Source organism: Erythrolamprus reginae, chromosome 1, assembly GCF_031021105.1.
Source record: "Erythrolamprus reginae isolate rEryReg1 chromosome 1, rEryReg1.hap1, whole genome shotgun sequence".
Taxonomy (NCBI): Eukaryota; Metazoa; Chordata; class Lepidosauria; order Squamata; family Dipsadidae; genus Erythrolamprus; species Erythrolamprus reginae.
The window spans coordinates 391592854-391615196 of NC_091950.1; the positions used below are offsets into that span (position 1 = coordinate 391592854).

Sequence of the window (22343 nt, forward strand, 5' to 3'; positions counted from 1 at the left end):
ATGACCGTGAGGCAAGAGCTCCACCCCTAGGCCACTGCACCACTTTAAATGTCTCTGGAATGACAGGTCCAAATCTCCCACTGTAGCCCTGCTTACTGAAAAATCACTTCTGCTCCTTTAGGAAGAAGGCCTTAATGATGTGCAGGAGATGATCAAGACTGAAAAACCGCACCCAGAGCGCCGTCTCCGAGGAGTGCTGGAAGAACTGAGCAGTGGATGTCTGTAAGTAGGAAAGGGGGTTGGGGATGCCAATGAAGCTACCTTTCTTTCCAAGGGATTAGACCTCTGAAGGCTCTTGATTCGAATAATTGGTGAGGTTTATCTCCACAATGGCTCAGAGGATATAGACATTGAGCTTGTTGGGTGTCAGCCCAGGTTCAAGACCCGAGCGCCACACAACGGGGTGAGTTCACATTACTTATCTCAGCTCATGCCCACCCAGCAGTTTGAAAGCCGGCAAATGCAAGTAGATGAATAGGTACCACTCAGGTGGGGATTGCTACTTACTGTTCTGGTTTCTGGTAGAACTCTAGCTATTACAAATAACTCTTACTAAATGCAGTATTTCATAAACAAAGAAACTCCATCTTTATTTCTCTTCCCTTCCGTATTCAAAATACAGTTCATACTAGCACATTCCTCTTCCTCCCCTTATCGTTCTTAATTGCATTCCTCATACATTCCTCCCAGCCTTCTCCATTTAACAAGATTTATGTACTCACAGCATGATTCAAAACAGCAGAAATGACTGTAAAATAACACAGAATGCATTTGCTTGCTTGGGAGATGAACGGAAAAACCTTTCATTTTAGCCCTACAACATTGAAACTCCACCCTTCTTCCCCACTGACCCCCTGACGTACCAAATACATCACTCCAGTATTTAACCCATTCCTCCCCTTAATATCTTCTTCCAAACACCTGTTCCTTACGTTTTTGGACCCTTCTGAATTTAGGATTGACCCATCGAACGTCTGATTCTTCCTCGCTAGATTCTGGACTCATAGCCACATCCTGTGGCTGGCCTCCCACCTGTTCTACTACCTGTAACCCCGGGCCCACCACTAATTCATAAACAATATCTGTATCAGAGTCCTCAATTTCTTCATCATCCTCCAATTGACCAGGAGTATGTACAACACTTACCACTGCTACCGATGTGATGCGTGCACAGTTTTGGATCGCCGGCGTCCATGCATGCATGTCCCAGCAAGATTTTGTCTCTGTGCATGCGCTGGAAGCAAAATCTCATGAGAGGAAGCATGTGCATGTGAGATTTCAGTGATTTAAAACCCACCATTGGCTTTGGAGTAGAGTCATGCTGGTCACATAACTATAGAACTTGTCTTTGGACAACCCTGGCTTCCTCGCTAAGAAATGGAGATGAGCAATGCTACCTAGAATCATGACTGGACAGGGGAATTTTTTTCCTTGTCTTAAAAAATGCCAGTAAAATCATTATGTATTGTCTTAGATTGGTCTTGTTTTGATGGATTCAAACAATGGACTGTCTCTGAATTTTAGTTCATCTTCTCCAAATCATTCCTTCTTGTGAAGGTCCCAGTAAAGTAAGAAGGGTCAGCCTCTTTGCAGTTTGAGTCCATGTGGTCAATTTCCACCCATCCATCCATCTACTCATCCATCTACCCATTCTATACATTTCTGTTAATACAGTCAAAAGGGCTTTTGGCAAATTAGTTAGTCAATTAGTCATATTGGCTGCTAAAACAAAAAATCTGCCAAACTGTATATTGTTGCTTTTTATTTGATAATTCTAAAATATTAATTAATTGTCCACAGCTTTAAATTTTATTTGCGAAAGCTCTAAGAAGGAAAGATACATAATACATCTTCCAGGTGACTCTTGTAACAATGGCTTGTTATTTTGGTTCTTTAGAGAAATTTAATCTTTCCTTTCTCTTTTTCTCTTCAATTTTAGCTTTAAGTACCACATTCTGAAATTTTGAAGTATTGTACCGCTTCAAAATTAGTTTTATTTGAAAGACCCTCTTTAAAAAATACAAAAAGTATTGTCTAATTAAACCCTAATGAAGCATGTTTATATTATCGAATATAAAACATTTTCAGGGGTTTCTAAGAGCAGAAATAGATGCTATCTTGGTACATAATAATTACAGCCTGATATTTGGAAAAACAGGAAAATTCCAAGAAAGAAAAAGGACAGAAAGGAAAACGTATGCGTCCCATTCCACAACTCCTTTTTGTATCTGTCTACTAGTCATGCACTCCAGGGGTGGATTGTAACTTACCTCCTTGTTGGTTCACTTTCTCCCTCACTGTGTGGCCATGCCTCACGGGCGCAGCATACTTCATGCACATGAGCATGCGCTTCAGCCACGCACACATGCGCAGTGGCAAAAAAATAAAAAATCTCCCCCAAAAGCCAAACACAAAATGGTGACGCATGTGCAGTGCCAGAAATTTGGCTTCTGCACAGACTCAGAAGAAAAGAAACCCAGAAAATATCCGCCTCCCCAGAAATGAAAAAAAATGGCGGCTTCCACAGACTGGCACTAACCAAACTAGTTCCATGACTTCATTGTGATGTTACCAGCGGGTTGCTACCGGTTTGGACGAACTGGTCCAAACCAGGAAGAACCACATCTGATGCACTTCCTTATTCAGCCTCATTTTCTATCATCAGTAAATTCCCCTTTTTCTATTCAATAATCAAATATTAAAAGATAAAAGTTAGAGAAATGAATTTTGTGGTCACCATTCTCACTTTTTTCACAATGTCCCTTTTCCACAGGAGATTTGTGTCTCTCTCCAACAAAGATCACAACTACTCCTCCCAGACACGTCTGGACCGGGAAAGGCTGAAATCCTGCATGCGGGAACTGGTAAACTTCCTTCCTTCCTTCCTTCCTTCCTTCCTTCCTTCCTTCCTTCCTCCATTCTTTCCTTCCTTCCTTCCCCTCTTCCTTCCTTCATCCCTTTCCTCCTTCCTTCCCTTCTTTTCTAATGATATAAGTGCCAGAGCTCACAGTAACAGAATTGCCAATAAGGCATTAAGAGTTGTTAACCTAATTTTGCAAAGCTTCTTCTCCAGTAATATTGTATTGCAAACTAGGGTATATAAAACATTTGCTAGACCAATTCTTGAATACAGTTCATCTGTCTGGAACCTGCACTGCATGCATATCAGACATTAATACAAATTGAGCGAGTCCAGAGATATTTCTATCTGTATAGTGTGGAGGACAGAAGGAAAAAGGGGGACATGATCAAAACATTTAAATATGTCAAAGGGTTAAATAAGTTCCAGGAGGGAAGTGTTTTTAATAGGAAAGTGAACACAAGGACAAGGGGACACAATCTGAGGTTAGTTGGGGGAAAGGTCAAAAGCAACATGAGAAAATATTATTTTACTGAAAGAGTAGTAGATCCTTGGAACAAACTTCCAGCAGCCGTGGTTGGTAAATCCACAGTAACTGAATTTAAACATGCCTGGGATAAACATATATCCATCCTAAGATAAAATACAGGAAATAGTATAAGGGCAGACTAGATGGACCATGAGGTCTTTTTCTGCCGTCAGTCTTCTATGTTTCTATGTTTCACTAGAAGAGTCCTCCACTCCTCTGCCCACAATAGAATATACCACCAGACTGTATAATGTTGGGCTTAGACAACTTAGAACTACAACGCCTTTTCTCTGACCTAAGCGTAGTATACAAAATTATCTGCTACAATATCCTATCAATGACTACTTTAGCTTCAATCGCAATAATGCACAAGCACACAATAGATGCAAACTTAAAGTAAGCCGCTCCAAACTCAATTGCAGAAAATACGACTTCAGCAACAGAGTGGCCAATGTCTGGAATGCAGTACCCGACTCTGTGGTTTCTTCCCCAAACTCCAAAAACTTTAACCTTAAGACTGCTGACCTCACCCCATTCCTAAGAGGTTTGTAAGGCATGTGCATAAGCGCATCAACCTGCCTACCATCCCTGTCCTAATGTCCCCATGTATGACATGTTAGGTCCCACAAAGTTGGTCTCCTCCGGGTCCCGTCAACTAAACAATGTTGTTTGGCGGGACCCAGGGGAAGAGCCTTCTCTGTGGCGGCTCTGACCCTCTGGAATCAGCTCCCTTCAGAGATTAGAACCCCCACCCTCCTTGCCTTTCGTAAACTCCTTAAAACCCACCTCTATGTAGTTTTTTGTGTATGATATGACTGTATGTATGTTTTTATATATTGGGGTTTCTTGTTTTTTTTAGACTTTTTAAATGTATTATTGTTATTTTAGATTCTCACTATTAGATTTGTCATTATATATTGTTTTTATCATTGCTGTAAGCCGCCCCAAGTCTACGGAGAGGGGCGGCATACAAATCTAATTAATAATAATAATAATAATAATAATAATAATAATAATAATAATTCATAACCATCTGATGTAGTCATAACCATCTTTATACTTATATACTTATATACATGCTGGAAAATAAATACAAATAAATAAAATATATGCCTTGGGTACCAGGTACATTAGGGGAGTCTTTCCCAACCTTGGCAAGATATTTGGACTTCGTCTCCCATTCGCTGGCTGGGGAATTCTGGGCGTTGAAGTCCAAATATCTTCAAGTTGCCAAGATTGGGAAACACTGCATTAGAGGCATCCACTTCTGAATGCAAATTCTTTCAGCCTCATTTCTTTTTCTCTGCTTTTCCCCCCCACTTTACAGGAAACGATGGGCCAGCAGGCTAAGACCATGAGATCTCAGGTGAAGAAGACCACTATCAGGGACAAGTTGAAGCAATCCCAAAACTTCCTACAAAAGCTGCGGTTCCTTGCAGATGAGGTTAGACTAAGTTCCATTCGTTCATAACTTTATATGTACATGTTAACTAACCCTGGGTGTCAAAAATGACTTAAGTCTGCATGTGCAAGGAGAGGCCTGCTTTTGTTTCAATCAGGGAAAGGAAATAGCTGCAGAGTTGATGGTGCAACATCCATGTTATGGAGACAGCTGAACCAACATTTTTTTTTTAGAAAAAGGTTATTGTTTTTAAAAAACACAAACATATACAGTATCATTACAAGTATACATATACAACCATATCAAAAGGAAAAGGAAAAATGAGAAAAGAAAAACACAACATATTTAAAACCAAGAGAGATATCCTAATTCTCTCTTCACTGTCCTATTCTTACTAATATCTTACTATATATTATGCAGTTATACATACAATTTTTAGCTGTCTGTCCTGAATAGGACAATCTCTATGGAGATTGTCAGGCATCTTCAGCCAGTGCTGTGCGATGCCAGGCAGAATGGCTCAGTGAGCCATCTGCTGCACATGTGTCATAGGTTCGCCATCACGACTCTAGGGAGTTGGGTGGCATAGAAATTAAAGGAAGGAGGTGGACATGCACACAGGCAAAAAAATTCTGGAATAAAATAACAAATTGGTTAAAAGAAATAGTAAATGAAGAAATTGAAAAAAAAACCAGAATTATATTTATTGGGTATTTTTAATAAAAACAACAGAAAAAGAGGTAAGATACCTAGTTATACACATACTAACAGCTGCCAGGATAGTATATGCCCAACAATGGAAAATAGACAAACTACCGGGAGAAAATATAATAATTAAAAAAATACTAGACTGTGCGGAGATGGACAGGTTATCTAAAAGATTAGAGGGAAAAGAAGAATCAGATTACTATAAAATATGGGCAAAATTTTACGATTGGCTAAAGAAAAGAGCAACAAAGAAATAAATAAAAATCTACGCAAAGCAACACGTTGAATAAAAGAATTAAAAAATTAATACTATGGGAAAGAAGCAAAATTCTCTGATCAAACACCTAAAAAGTGGGGAAACTTCCATTTCCCAAATGTTGTATGTGTATGTTTTTATGTGTTTTTTCTTTTTTGTATATTATATTTGAAAAAAATAAATAAATAAATAATTTTTAAAAAAAAAAATTAAAGGAAGGAAGGAAGGAAAGAAAGAACAAATAAAAGAAAGAAAGATAGATAGAAAGAAAGAAAGAAAGAAAGAAAGAAATTGATTCAATGAAAGTTGGGTGCTTGGTTGATTATGCCCAACAATGCCTATCTTTCTCCTCTCTGTCTGTCATTTTCAGCCTCAGCACAGCATTCCCGAGATCTTCATCTGGATGATGAGCAATGGCAAGCGCATAGCCTATGCCCGCATCCCCTCCAAGGATATCCTCTACTCCATTGTGGATGAGGAAACAGGCAAAGACTGTGGAAAAGTGAAGACGGTTTTCCTCAAGGTAACTTGGCATGTCTTTCTCTATCTGACTAACATTTTGCTTTCTACAGTAGATGGGGTGGAAAGAAGGATATGAGAAGCATGTGTGGAAAAAAAAGAACAGAGGGACATATCTTTGCCAGAATATCATGATTCTGCTTATCCACAGATCCCCCTTGTCTGTAATCTGAAGGCAACAAGGGCAGAAATGGTCCCGTGCTTTCAACACAGTTGTATAAAACAGTATTTCACCTAAAGCTTTTCACAGAATTGTTGAGAGTTTCATCGTGTAATACGTTAGGAACTTGAGAAAAACATCAAAGAAAGAGGGAGGGAGGGAGAGAGAGAGAGAGAAAGAGAAGGAAGGAAGGAAGGATGGAAGAAAGGAAGGAAGGAAGGAAAGAAAGAAAGAAAGAAAGAAAACTGGCAACTTTTCATAGATCAAGGATGTCAAACTCAAGGCCCAGGAGCCACCCTGGAAACAGCAAAGGACTGGCCCGTGGTGCTTTGGGGGAGTCAGCCATGTCCCTCATGAGCTTCAATTTTATTGGCAGAGCTGTGCAGGAGGCCAACACAGCCAAAAACAGAGCTCACAAGGACCACGGGTGGCCCTCATGAGCTCTGTTTTCACTGGCAGCAGTATGCAGAAGGCCATTGCACCCAAAACCAGAGCTCATGAGGGCTTCGGGTGGCCCTCACAAGCTCTGTTTTCACTGACAGAGTTGTGCAGGAGGCTATTGGAGCTGAAAACAGAGCTTAGAAGAGCCAAGGGTGGCCCTCACAAGCTTCGTTTTCACTGGCAGAGGTGTGCAGAGGCCATTGCACCCAAAAACAGAGCCCACGTGGGCTGCAGGTAGCCCTCATAAGCTCCATTTTATCTGGCACAGGTTTGCAGGAGGCTGTCACAGCCAAATATGGAGCACAGGAGCCCATTTTCATTGGCAGAGCACTCGGACCACCACATTGGTCCGAGTGACATTGAGCTGGTCATGCCCACCCTGGCCATGCCCCTCTGTCTCCCTAAGTTCAAACACAACCCTGATGCGGCCCTCAATGAAATCGAGTTTGACACCCCTTCCGTAGACTTTTGTTTGTTGCTGCAATTCTGAAGAACAGATCTAAGTTATTTCTGCTGTAACTGGCTGGTTCAGCATTCAGCAAAGAAGGCAAAGCCTGAACCATATATTAAAAATTAATCCTTGGAAATTGGATATTTGTGGTTTTTCAAAACCAGAACATTTTAGTCATTGAAACAATATATAAATTTGATAAATCCAAAAGGTTAAAACATGTTTAATTGTGTAGAAGGCATTTTTTTTAAAAAAAATCAACCAAATATTTTTGGATTACAGCTCCTATCACTTCCAGCCAGTTGCACTTTTAATGGTATTGCTAGTATTTTTTTAAAGCTTTGGATTAAATAGTAGTGTTTGTGATATCTTCATGAGTTTCAGAACTCAATAATAGGAATAAATGAGAAATATTCTGATAGAATGATGGAAACACAACCTGTTAAATCTTTCTCTTCCTTGACTCATCATTTTTCAGTTACCTGGGAAACGGGGTTTTGGGCCGGCCGGCTGGACTGTACAAGCCAAAATGGAAGTTTATTTGTGGCTAGGACTCAACAAACAGAGGAAAGATTTCCTCAGTGGTCTACCCTGTGGCTTTGAGGAGAAGAAACTTCCTGTGGGACAAAGTCTCCCAACTTTCCCACCCATCAGCCTTCTCTACACTAGTAAGAAAATATCCCCTCTATGTTGGAAATGTAAAAAGAAACGAGGAACCTACTACCATTTGTGGTGGACATGTACATACGCCATAAAATTTTGGGCAGATATCAAAAGAATAATAGACCAAGCCATATCGATAACTATTATAATTAAACCAGAATTATTCCTTCTAGGCATTTTCCGACAAAAAATTAAAAAAGAAGACAGATACCTCATTACACAAATATTAACCGCAGCCAGAATAACATATGCCCAACACTGGAAACAGGATACTATCCCGACGACCTTAACCATCATCACCAAAATTATGGAATGCGCACAGCTGTCTAAAATAATAATAATAATAATAATAATAATAATAATAATAATTATTATTATTATTATTATTATTATTATTATTATTTATTGGATTTGTATGCCGCCCCTCTCCGCAGACTCGGGGCGGCTAACAACAATAATAAACACAACATGTACAATCCAATAATAAAAAACAACTAAAAACCCCTATTATAAAACCAAACATACACACAAACATACCATGCATAACTTGTAATGGCCTAGGGGGAAGAGCTATCTCAACTCCCCCATGCCTGGCGGTATAAATGAGTCTTGAGTAGTTTACGAAAGACAGGGAGGGTGGGGGCAATTCTAATCTCCGGGGGGAGTTGGTTCCAGAGGGACTCTTTCCCTGGGGCCTGCCAAATGACATTGCTTAGTCGACGGGACCCAGAGAAGGCCAACTCTGTGGGACCTTATCAGTCACTGGGATTCGTGCGGTAGCAGGTGGTTCCAGAGGTAGTCTGGTAGTCTGGTCCAAATGACGATGGAAGTACAAAACAAAAACGATTCTGAGTTTTATAAGGGCTGGGAGAAGTGGTTTCGATGGCTACCCAAAATTAAAAACAACAAAGCAAAAAATAACGACCAAACTACCCACCTTTTATCCAATACCTGATAACAAAACTTTAAATTAAACACCAAAAAAGAAAACCAATAACACTAACAGACACTGTCTGGGTTTAATCCTACTGATATAAATGCATAAATACTAACAAATCAACTTCTATCTATCTTTATCCCCTACATTCACCACACACCACAAACAACAAGTCACTTAACACCAACGCCTGCTATTTCTGCAGGTACTACCCTTCCCCATCCACTACCCATCCCTTCCCCCACCCAATTCCCACTTCTTCACATATCTACTAATAACTAAAATACTTTACTAATCTCACTTCAAATCATAATATGTATTAGATGAAAAATTATACAGTTTAAAACTTTGAATGCAATAAGGCTATTTATAGCCCACTAGTTTGAACTGACAAACATTAAGTAACATAAGTTATGGATTATATCCAGACATATGTCTTTGTTCATTCCAATTATAAATCATGAATGTAATACGAATAGGATTAGTCTAATACTATGAACCGATATACAATAAGTCTATATATACTACAGATGCTAATTGGATATGTATACTTTTACTTTTCCCATCCTTCTTATTTTTTGTACTCCCTGCTCCCCGTTCCCCTTTCAATAAATCAATAAATTATATTTTTAAAATAAGAAAAGAAAAAAAGAAAATATCCCCTTTGTTTTCGGTGGAATGGGGAGTGGAGACATAAGGCACAGAATTTCTTCTCCCACACAATGGGGAAGGGGAAGAAGATATGTCAGAAGAACCTTTCTGCATGGGGGCGAATTCTAATGTACCTTGCTGCTGGTTCGCTTCCTCCCATGCCGTGTGGCTGCATGTACATTGCATGCCGCATGGACATGCCACATGGGCGTTCATGCGCAGTGCCAAAAATTCACAATTTATAAAAGCCAAAAACAAGAGGACAGTGCATGTGCATTGCCAGAAACTCGGCTTCTGTGCATGCAGAGAAGGAAAAAAAATCAGTTAAAAATTCCAAAAAAAGTTCCCCCCCAAAAAAATGGCGGCATCCATTTATTTATTTATTTATTTATTAGATTTGTATGCCGCCCCTCTCCGAAGACTCGGGGCAGCTAACAACAATAAAAAAGACAATGTAAACAAATCTAATATTAAAAATAATCTTAAAAACTCCAATTTAAAGAACCAATCATACATACAAGCATACCATGTATAAATTCTATAAGACTAGGGGGGAGGGGAAAATTTCAATTCCCCCAGGCCTGACGGCAGAGGTGAGTTTTACAGAGTTTGCGAAAGGCAAGGAGGGTGGGGGCAACTCTGATATCTGGGGGGAGTTGGTTCAAGAGAGTCGGGGCCGCCACAGAGAAGGCTCTTCCCCTGGGTCCGCCAGATGACATTGTTTAGTTGACAGAGCCTGGAGAAGGCCAATCCATGGACCCCGCACTGACAGAACCAGCATTGTGATGTAAACCAGCAGTTTGCTACCGTTTCTATAGAACCCTGCAAACTGGCAGGGACCCACCTCTGTTTTGCTGAGATAAAATGATGTCTCCCCCTAGCAGTTCCAGACTCATCCATCCCTGGATAGATCTCACTTTGGCATTAGCTGTTTCAATGTTACTTGAATGACGGGCTAGATTAAGTTAATGTGGGACGATGTTTTTGGGCACTTCACAGCCCTGTATTCCAATATTCGGTTGCATTTCTTCCACAATTTGCACTCTGCTTAATACTGTAATGAGGCTATATCTGAGAATATACAGTATAATCAGTGTTACTAAGGTGCGTAATTTTCTCTGTATTAATTTTCAAAACAGGATCCAGGCCCTATTGAAAAATGATTTCATTTTTTCTCCTCCCACCCAGCCAAATCTGATTTTGCATCTGTCTTCCTGAATGCAACGAATAATCTTTGTCCTTTCCATCACAGAGAAACAAGTCTTCCAGCTCCGAGCCCATATGTACCAGGCCAGGAGTTTGTTCGCTGCAGACAGCAGTGGCCTTTCTGATCCCTTTGCCAGGGTTTTCTTTATCACTCAAAGTCAATGCACCGAGGTAAGAGGGCAGCTGCATGACTCAAGAAGTGTTATTGTGGGTCAGCCTTTTCCACACTTTGTCCTCTGGGTATGTTGAGTTATGTCAGTACGTATCTGTATAGGGATACAATACAGTGTTCCCTCAATTTTCACGGGGGATGCATTTCAAGACCGCCCACGAAAGTTGAATTTCCGCAAAGTAGAGATGCGGAAGTAAATACACTATTTTCAGCTATGAACAGTATCACAAGCCTTCCCTTAACCCTTTAAACCCCTAAACTGCAATTTCTCATTCCCTTAGCAACCATTTAGATTATTACTCACCATGTTTATTTATTAAAGTTTATGAAAAAAATATTTATTAAAGGCGGATGAAAGTTTGGCGATGACGTATGACGTCATTGGGGGGGGAAACCGTGGTATAGGGAAAAAAACCGCAAAGTATTTTTTTAATAAATATTTTTGAAAAACCGTGGTATAGCCATTTTGCGAAGTTCGAACCCGCGAAAATCGAGGGAACACTGTACATATAAACAATGAATTTATATGATATACCCTTAAAAGATAGATCATAGTTTGGCCATAAGAAGGACCGAACGGAGTTCCTGTTTGGAGTGAGTTTTTTCCTGACAGTTACTTTATATCTAGAGCTGTGTGTGGATATTAACTGGTTTGTATTGGATATTGATATTATATTTGTGATTAGAAGTGTAAAGAGCTTATTCTAACTTGTTACTGTATATAATATATATTTTGTACTGGTTTCTGTGCCTGAACAGTCCATTACTATTACCACTCACACCATACGCTGTCTTAAAGTTATTTTGTGGATATATTTTTCCCTAAACAATCTATCAGGTTACAATTCCTATAAATTCCATTTGAGACACGGGATAGCTGTGCTACCTAGAGCAGGGGTCTCCAATCTTGGCAACTTTAAGATCTGTGGACTTCAACTCCTATAGAATGGGGAAGGGTTCAAAGATAAGCAGAGACCATCATAGGAGTGAAAGAAGTCAACTTTATTCCGAGAGCGAATGCATCAATGCATCAATCCATCAAGCAATTCCAAGTCTTCTCCCCAGCCAACTTTTTAATAGGAATCTTATCTCTGTGCAACGTGTGCTCTGTACATGCGCAGTTTACATGATGTGGTAATTCATACACAATGAACAGTACAACATTCATACTGTTGCAAAATGTAAGGGCGAAATCTAGGGAAGTTTTGGCAGTAGGCAAAAGCACTCCTGTTACATTTTGCTACAGAATTTCCCCAGGCTAGAACTTTCCCAGGCTTTCAGGCTTATCCAGAGCTCCGTGTATGCAAAGCCTAGGATTCAAAACTCATGCTAACTTATCCTAACAGAATAATGTGAACTGAGCACCCATATGTGGCTTTGGGTCATATCTGGGCATGCCCAACCATGTGACCTTAGACCCACCCAAGGTATACTACATGAACCCCAGAGCTTTACTGGCTGAGGATCTTTGGGAGTTGAAGTCCACAAGTCTTAAAGTTGCCGAGGTTGGAGACCCCTGACCTAGAGTAATGGAGGTTATATACCACATCTGGAAGGTGCAGGGTGTATAAATTCTGCTTTAAGTAATTTTCCAGGATTGTCTGCAAGGTTAAAAATTTGAGATGGTACCTTCAAAATGTTTCCTGTGTTTTACATACAAGGGTACAACCATGCAACACTATATTCCAGTGATGGTGAACCTTTTTTGGTTTGTGTGCCAAAAGGGTGTGTGTAGGTGTGCTACTATGCATGCATGTGCCCCCCCCATGCACTCAAATTTTCAGCCTCTTTTAAGAGGGGGAGATGTGTCTTATACTCCCAAAATATGGTATTTACAGCAACAAAATGTTTCAAGATTTTTTCCCCAATTCCATGCTCCATTCTATTCTACTGTTCTTTGTCTGCTTGTTCTCTAGTCAGTAAATATGCCATGCATAACAAGCATTTTTAGTTCTCTTTGGATCATTTGATGTCTTTGTTCTTTACAGATGTTTCCCTGTATAATTAAAGCTAATTACACACGGTGTCCTTGAGTAAATATGTTTTCAGTGTATTATGATATGCTCATTATGAAAGCCTTTTGTATTTCTCTAGAGAAAGAATTCCATAATTAAGATATGGCCACAGAAAACAACTTGTATGTGAACTGAAAATTAAAAAAAAGTCTGATTGAAAAGGGGATCAGAATGCTGAGCTTGGTATTTAAATTTCAAATTCAAAACAAAGTGAAAGGTTTCTGTTTTATATTAACAACAGCAACATAACACTCCATGGAATGGAAACCAAAATATTTGTTGAGATGAAAATGAGATATTGGAAATCTTTAATCTTTTGCTCCTTCCACCCACAGGTCTTGAATGAAACACTTTGTCCTACCTGGGACCAACTGCTGGTGTTTGACAATCTTGAGCTATATGGGGAAGCACACGAGATGCGAGATGACCCTCCCATTATTGTCATTGAAATCTATGACCAGGATACAGTGGTAAGAGAAGACTAAAGGCAGTGAAGCCATTGGGCCTCCATGGTCCATAAAATGAGGCAGGACTTATTTTTGTTTTGCATGTATTTATTTATTTGTTTGTTTGTTTGTTCATTCATTCATTCATTCATTTATTTATTGGATTTGTATGCCGCCCCTCTCCATAGACTCGGGGCAGCTAACAACAATGATAAAAAACAACATGTAACAATCCAATTTAATAAAACAACTAAAAACCCTTATTATAAACACCAGACATACACACAAACATACTATAAATAAGTTGTAATGGCCTAGGGGAAGGAATATCCTAACTCCCCCATTCCTGGCGACAAAGGTGGGTCTTGAGTAATTTGCGAAAGACAAGAAGGGTGGGGGCCGTTCTAATCTCTGGGGGGAGTTGATTCCAGAGGGCCGGGGCCGCCACAGAGAAGGCTCTTCCCCTGGGGCCCGCCAAACGACATTGTATAATTTGTATAAATTCGGAATTGAACTGAATTTGAATTTATTTGACTTTTATGCCGCCCAATCCCTATAAGACTCAGGGCAGCTTACAACAATATAAAATACAGTACAATAAGAAAAAAGTCAAATATTAAATGTTTTGTGGCAAAGAATTTTTTATTTTTTCACTCCAATCACATATGCAAAATAATATACCATCAATCTAAGAATACATACATGAATTTTTTTTTTTAATTCGGTATTCATAATCCATCCAATGCTACCTCCTTTACATTTAACATCTAGAAAAAACAATAATTACTCAAATTTCTTATATGCATTTAAAAAGCTATTATTTATTTATTTTATTTATTTTATTAGATTTGTATGCTGCCCCTCTCTGAAGACTCGTTTTTAAGTTGCTTGTTAAATGTTAAAAAACAATAAAACCCATTATAAAATCTTATAAAATATCGAGCCACACAAACATCCATACCAAACATTCACAATCCTGATGTTAGCGTTCACAGCCCTCAGGCATGCCGGAAAAGCCAGGTCTTCACAGCCTTTCGGAAGGCCAGTAGGGTGGGAGCATTCTGGACATTGGGGGGAGTTGGTTCCATAGAGCTGGGGCAGCGACAGAGAAGGCCCTCCCCCACAGTCCCATCAACCTGCATTGCTTAATCGATGGGACCCGGAGAAGGCCTACTCTGTGTGATCTTATTGGTCTCTGGGAGGTATGCGACAGAAGCCCCCAGTAAGAATGTCTCTTGGTACCCCTCAGGATTATCATTCATAATTACATAATTATTATATATTACCAATTTGATAGATAGATAGATAGATAGATAGATAGATAGATAGATAGATAGATAGATAGATAGACCCATCCTAGACTACTGCTCATCTGTCTGGAACCCATACAACATCTCAGACATCAACACCCTTGAAAATGTCCAAAGATATTTCACCAGAAGCACCCTTCACTCCTCCACTCGAAACAGAATATCCTACGAAAATAAACTAACAATCCTGGGCCTAGAAAGCCTAGAACTACGGCACCTAAAACACGATTTGAGTATTGCCCACAAGATCATATGCTGCAACGTCCTATCGGTCAATGACTACTTCAGCTTCAACCACAATAACACAAGAGCACGCAACAGATTCAAACTTAATACGAACCGCTCCAAACTTGACTGTAAAAAATATGATTTCAACAATCGAGTTATTGAAGCGTGGAACTCATTACCGGACTCAATTGTGTCAACCCCTAACCCCCAACATTTCTCCCTTAGACTCTCCACGAATGACCTCTCCAGGTTCCTAAGAGGCCATAAGTGCACTGGTGTGCCTTTCGTCCCCTGTCCAATTGTCTTTCCTTTCTCTCACATATCATATATATTCTCTTCCTTTCATATATCCTCTCCTCTAAGTTCACTTTTACCCTTATATATATTACCACATGTCTATTTTTCTTCCTATGTATTTGTGTATTGGACAAATAAATAAATAAATAAATAAATAAATAAATAAATAAATAAATAAATAAATAAATAAATAAATAAATAAATAAATAAATAAATAAATAAATAAATAAATAAATAAATAAATAAATAAATAAATAAATAAATAAATAAATAAATAAATAAATAAATAAATAAATAAATAAAAAAAAAATAAAATAAAATGTGAAATTAGAAGTTTTGGCCTGACAATATTGCTAGATAGATAGTAGCAGGCTCAGGTCCAGGGTCTTGCTTCTTTTAACGGCTCCATAATCCTTTGGCGGGATGGAATCTAGGCAAATGAATGGAGCTAGAAGAGTGTTTACTGGCCAGATGGCCTTCCTGTCACCAATGGGGAGATTTGTTCAGCAGATATATTCTCACTGTTCCCAGAGAGAGAAATATCTGCCTCTATGTAGGATCGAACTCACAACCTCCTGATTGTGAGGTGAGAGTTCTACTTCTAGGCCATGCACCACTCCAGGTCCAGGATCTTGCTCTATGGCTAAAAATAAAAAGTTTCATCAATGAAAAAAGCCTCATTCCTGCACTACTGTCCCCATATGCATTTCTTCCAGGTAAATAGTAAGCATTTATTTTTGAGACAGAGATTAAAAGAGTGGCTTGTCTGGCTACAAACTAGCTCTGAGTCCATTTTTGAGTGAGTGGCATATAAATACATTAGTACCTGTACTTAAGACCTTAATTCATTCCATGACCAGATTCTTAAGTAGAAACATTCTTAAGGAGAAGCCATTTTTCCCCATAGGAATCAATGTAAAAGCAAATAATGCATGCAAACCCATTAGGAAAAAAAAATAAAAGCTCAGAATTTGGGTGGGAGGAGGAGGAGGAAGAAGAGGAGGAGGACAGTCACTGCCGAAGGAAGAAGGTGAGGTGAGGGGAATTAAAAAAAACCCAAAACTTTACGGCTTTTAAGAAAATGGCATTATTAGTAAAATCATGGAATGCGCTGAATTATCAAAAATAACAATGGAAAGGCTTGGGAGAAGTGGTACAGATGGCTATCTAATCTTAAAAACAACAAAATAGAAACCAATTAAAGCTACTTATCTTAAAACCAAGAGGAAAGTATACACAACAGAAACTCTGACTAAAACTCTGACTAAAACACAATCTCTGGGTGTCCAACCGATAACTATTGACAATATGTTAACAATATAACTCACAAAAATCTCTTAACCACAAAACTAATAAACCTAACCAAAACTAAGTTGTCATAATGTATACTCCTGCTATCTTGCAGGTACTACCCCACCTCATCTAAAATCTTTACTATATTACCTACCTACTAATACATATATCAAAGCACTATTTTATTCTTAAACTACTATATTTCATAGATATAAGATTATGTAAATACGAATACCGAATATAATATAAATATCTATAGATAAATGGTTGAAATGAATATACAACAATATATATGTTACTATGTAAAAAGATTTCTTGTCTCACACCCCTCCTATTTTAATAAAGTATATTTTTTAAAGAAAATGGCAGGTAACTGGCTGGGCCTTCGTGCTACTCTCAAATTTCCTGGAAAATTTTTCCGGGCTCGGGTTCTTAAGTAGAAAATGGTTCTTAAGAAGAGGCAAAAAAATCTTGAACACCCAGTTCTTAAGAAAAGTTCTTAAGCAGAGGTGTTCAACCCTGCTGTTCTGTTTAAGAAAAGTAACAAATCTTATGTTCCCGGGTCACCCTGACCCGGACCGAAAACTCTTCATTTGCAGTGCTTATGTTTGGTCTTTTTGAAAGCTTTTTTCACTTGGAAAGTAGTCTGAACATTTCTGCACACAATGATATGAAAATTGAAATGAAAAAAGTAAATCTTATTGGTTTATTTTGCGGATATAATGCACGCCCCCCCTGTTTTTGTGAATTTTTTTTCAATTTATGGATAGTTTTGCTTGCAAAATGCATTCTATTTTACTAAAGTTGGTATGGGATTGGTAGCTTGAATATTTCTGAACATAATGATATGAAAATTGAACTGGAAAAATTGATGCATATTGGTTTATTTTGTTGATGAAATGCACGCCCCCCCCGTTTTTTTTAAATAGTCTTCACTTTATGGATAGTTTTGCTAGCAAAATACATTCTATTTTACTAAAGTTGGTGTGGGATTGGTAGCTTGAACATTTCTGAACATAATGATATGAAAATTGAACTGGAAAAATGGATGCATATTGGTTTATTTTGCACATAAAGTATGCCTCAATTATTTCAATTTATATAAAAATTATGCTGTTAATTTCAAACTTACATACTTTTTTTTAGTAAAATGGATTTGTTTCATAAAATTAGTTCTCTGGCTACAATGTGGTTGATTTTCAAAAGGATATTCCAAATATTTCTAGACAAATATGTATAAACAGTGACAATAATGGCACACAGCAAGGCCGAGGGGGGGGTGGCCCTTTTGTGGCAAAAATAAACCAATAAGAACCATTTTTTTCAGTTCATTTATATTTTTCTTATATTCAGAAATGTTCAATTTAGTATATCAAACCTTTTGGGGGAAAATTCCTTAGGGATTTGTAGCCTTAAAAAATAGAAATTGACACGAAATTAAAAAAGGATGGGGGGAGGGGCTTTTTGATCAAAATAAAAATATAAGTCTCAATTTTTCCAGTTCAATTTTCATATCATTATGTTCATAAATGTTCAAACTAGTTTTCCAGTTGAAAAAGTTTTCAAAAAGATCAAATTCAAGTACCTAAAAAAAATATTTTTGGTCCGGTCACATACGAACAGAAACAGATTCAAAGTTATGATTTTTTTTTGCCCAGAAAACAATTAGCCACCACCCCAAAAATATTTTTTGATGATCAGCATTGTTAAATTGAGTAAATGAATGCCTAAGATTTTAAAGAATATTTCGGATTTGGAGCATAAAAAAATAAAAAGTGAAAATGGTTGCAAGCAGCCAAGGGGGGGGGAGGCGTTATTTCTGATGTTAAAAAACCAATAAGAATCATTTTTTTCAGTTCCTTTATATTTTTCTTATATTCAGAAATGTTCAAGCTACCAATCCCACACCAACTTTAGTAAAATAGAATGCATTTTGCAAGCAAAACTATCCATAAATTGAAAAAATTTTCACAAAAACGGGGGGGGCGTGCATTATATCCGCAAAATAAACCAATAAGATTTACTTTTTTCATTTCAATTTTCATATCATTGTGTGCAGAAATGTTCAGACTACTTTCCAAGTGAAAAAAGCTTTCAAAAAGACCAAACATAAGCACTGCAAATGAAGAGTTTTCGGTCCGGGTCAGGGTGACCCGGGAACATAAGATTTGTAACTTTTTTTGCCCAGCAAAAACTAAAACCCCCACCCCCCAAAAAAAATTCTCATAGAGAGAACCCCTGAAATGATGAATAGTCATGAAATTTCAAGTTTCAGATATGCAGGGAAAAATTTTTACAGGGACTCAAACTTGGCTTCGGGTCACATACGACCCGAACAGAACAGCAGGGTAAGTAGAGGTATCACTGTACAATAAATACAATAAATAAATACCTTAATTCTGAACTTTTTATCCACTTTTTTTTCCCCTTGAGGGTGGACTGGAGAGCAAGATGTAAATAGTCTTGATGTTTTGAACAACATTTTCAACTGGTAGGCAAACAGCTGTGGCCTTTTGGAGATCCTGAATGAGGATGGTGATTTCTGTATATTTTCAGGGAAAGGCTGACTTCATGGGCCGAACCTTTGCCAAACCTGTGGTAAAGATGTCAGATGAAGAATATTGTCCTCCACGTTTCCCGCCTCAGTTGGAATATTACCAGATCTATCGGGGTAACTCAACTGCTGGAGACCTTCTGGCTGCCTTTGAACTCCTTCAGGTAATGGAATAAAGTGTGGTGTTTTAGAAAGTACAAATGGATAGTGTAAGGTCCCGCCTCTCCTCCTCGTTCAAGAAAGTAAAATCTCTTGAAACTTTGGCATTTCAAAAAGGAACCTTTTATTGAATAGAAGCAATAGCAAGACAGAAAGAAAGCAGACTTTGAAGTTCCCTCAGGCAATACAGTTAGGATAAAGGGAATTAGAAGCCCCCCCCCCCTTCAGTCCAATGTGGATTCAGCCAATCTGCAGGTGTGGAGATATTATTACAACAGCTGTCCTGAGACTGTGATAAGCAATGTTCTCAGGGTTAGGGTTAGGCTTTCGTACTGATACAACCCCCAAAGATGGTTCTCTAATGTAAGCTGTGGATCGAGGAGGACGCCCAAGTTGCGGACCCTCTCTGAGGGGGTCAGTAATTCCCCCCCGCAGGGTAATGGACGGACAGATAGAATTGTCCTTGGGAGACAAAACCCACAGCCACTCCATCTTATCAGGGTTGAGCTTGAGTCTGTTGACACCCATCCAGGCACCAACAGCCTCCAGACACCGGCACATCACTTCCACTGCTTCGTTGACTGGACATGGGGTGAAGATGTACAACTGGGTTTGAGTAAAAAAAACTAAGGATTTGTAGGTTTCGAAAAAAAGTTACTAAACAAAACAAAAGTATAGAACGTTACATTATCAAATATACTAATAATTAACTAATTTAAAAGCTGTGTAGCATAAGATAGTCAACAGTCTAGTTCAGTGTTTCCCAACCTTGGCAACTTGAAGATATTTGGACTTCAATTCCCAGAATTCCCCAGCCAGCATCCGCTGGCTGGGGAATTCTGGGAACTGAAGTCCAAATATCTTCAAGTTGCCAAGGTTGGGAAACACTGGTCTAGTTGACATTGCTTCTTTATTTTCTTTTTCTCTTTTTCCTTTTCTTTCTTTCTTTCTTTCTTTCTTTCTTTGTCTCTTCCCTTTCCCTTTTCTTTTCACCACTTCTTTTCTTTTCTTTTCTTCTTTTCTATTCTCTTCTTTCCTGGGCTTTCTTCTTCTTTTTATGATGTATTTGATATTGTAATTGTATTGGATGATATTTTCCTTTGCTTTTTTTGTCTCTCTTTTACATTTAAAACCAATAAGTATATTTTTTTAAAAAAAATCACTGGGTTAATAACCCTGGTATTGGGGAAAAGTCATATGAATTTTGATCCCAATTTCTTTGAGGGTTGTAGTGACTGTAAGAATTGGTAGATGAGTAGACCCAATCCCCTATGGAGAATGGCTTTGGTTCCATTCTTATCTTGTCAGCTTGAGCTTTGAATGTGACTATGGCTTCTTTCAGGGCTAGTCTTACTACTGGCCATGCAGTTTGTAGGTTTCTCATCCACTCCTTAAGGGAAGGGACAGTGGGTTCGTCTGTGCATAATTCAGACATAATGGTGAAATCTTGGCCTGTTGCTACGCAAAACAGGGTGAAATAACAATAATAATAATAATAATAATAATAATAATAATAATAATAATAATTTATTACATTTGTATGCCGCCCCTCTCCGAGGACTCGGAGTGGCTCCCAACAGTAATACAATACACAAATCCAATGTTAAAAGCAAAAAACAGTTTTAAAACCCTTAATTAAAAACAATTATACAACCCCAACAAACCATACATAAAATGGAGCAGTTGAGGGGAATCAATTCGGAGCAGCTAAGGTGAAAGCTGTGCTGGAGTGCATTGAATTGTTGTATACTGTTTCAACAAAAGGCAAAAGATCTGTCCAATCGGCCTGTTGGTAATTAATAAAACATCTTAAGTACTGTACTGCTGTAGAATGCCATTGGTTCATTCCACCCCACCCCACCCATTCATCTGACAGTGGTGGGAGGAGCTTAAGCCCTGGGCGGTTCCTAGCAGGCTTAGGAACACTCTTCAAAATTTGGAAGTGAATTGGACCCCCAATCAGAAAATATTCTTTGTGGGGCTCCATGAAGATGGCAAATGTGGATTAGGAACATTTTTGCCCGTGGGTAAAATGGGCCTGTTTGGAGTACAGTTCAGTTACTGTCCAAATGACAGTACAGTGGTACCTCTACTTAAGAACTTTTCTAGATAAGAACCGGGTGTTCAAGATTTTTTTTGCCTCTTCTTAAGAACCATTTTCTACTTAAGAACCCGAGCCCAGAAAAATTTCCCAGGAAATTTGAGAGCGGCATAAAGACCTGGCCAATTTCCAACCATTCCCCCTTTAATCCTGGCCATCTCGGTCTTTTCTGGACTGCCAGAGGAGCCTTTTGGTGGTGCTCCCCCTCTCGCCCATCTGGGTTTCTCTCTCTGGTGCAGTGTATGGGAGGCAGCCTCGCGCCCGGTGTATGGGAGGTGCGTGCTCCTCTCACCCCCCCAGAGTCCCTCTTTTTTTAAGGCTTTAAAGTTATGGATTTTTTTTAATTCCCCTCACCTCACTTTCTTCCTTTGGCAGTGACTGTCCTCCTCCTCTTCTTCCTCCTCCCACCCAAATTCCGAGCTTTTATTTCTTTCCTAATGGGTTTGCACGCATTATTTGCTTTTAAATTGATTCCTATGGGGAAAAATGCTTCAACTTACAAACTTTTCTACTTAAGAGCCTGGTCACAGAACAAATTAAGTTCTTAAGTAGAGGTACTACTGTATTTCCTGCACTTTCTGGCAGTTTGACAATGAAATCCTTGGAGATCTCTCTCCAGGGTGCTGAAGGCTTGGCAACAATTTGTAAAAAGAGGATTTCCCTTGTTTCTCTTCATCCAGGATCCCCCACTTTTCCCAGAAGAATGGCAGTATCATGATAAGGATCTAATAGGATAGTATTGGGCTTGAAATCTCATTAGGCAAGTTAACAGAGTTGGAAAGGACCTTGTAGGTCAACTAGCCCAATCCCACACCCAAGCATTGGTTGACTGCTCCCACTGTCAGAAAATTTCTCCTTATTTCTAGGTTGAATCTCTCCTTCTTCAGTTTATTATTATTATTATTATTATTATTATTATTATTATTTATTAAATTTGTATGCCGCCCCTCTCCGTAGACTCGGGGCGGCTCACTGCAGCAATAGA

At 38.7% G+C, this 22343-nt stretch overlaps 1 protein-coding gene across 1 annotated transcript in view; it reads left to right on the top strand.

The window, feature by feature from the left end:
- Positions 1-22343, top strand: part of OTOF (otoferlin) — a 263931-nt gene that overhangs the window by 184927 nt on the left and 56661 nt on the right. The window contains exons 19-26 of the mRNA XM_070734905.1: positions 122-222; positions 2774-2864; positions 4717-4833; positions 6126-6278; positions 7805-7994; positions 10830-10954; positions 13306-13440; positions 19101-19262. Of these exons, the coding sequence (XP_070591006.1) occupies positions 122-222; positions 2774-2864; positions 4717-4833; positions 6126-6278; positions 7805-7994; positions 10830-10954; positions 13306-13440; positions 19101-19262 (1074 nt within the window). The remainder of the gene's footprint in view (positions 1-121; positions 223-2773; positions 2865-4716; positions 4834-6125; positions 6279-7804; positions 7995-10829; positions 10955-13305; positions 13441-19100; positions 19263-22343) is intronic.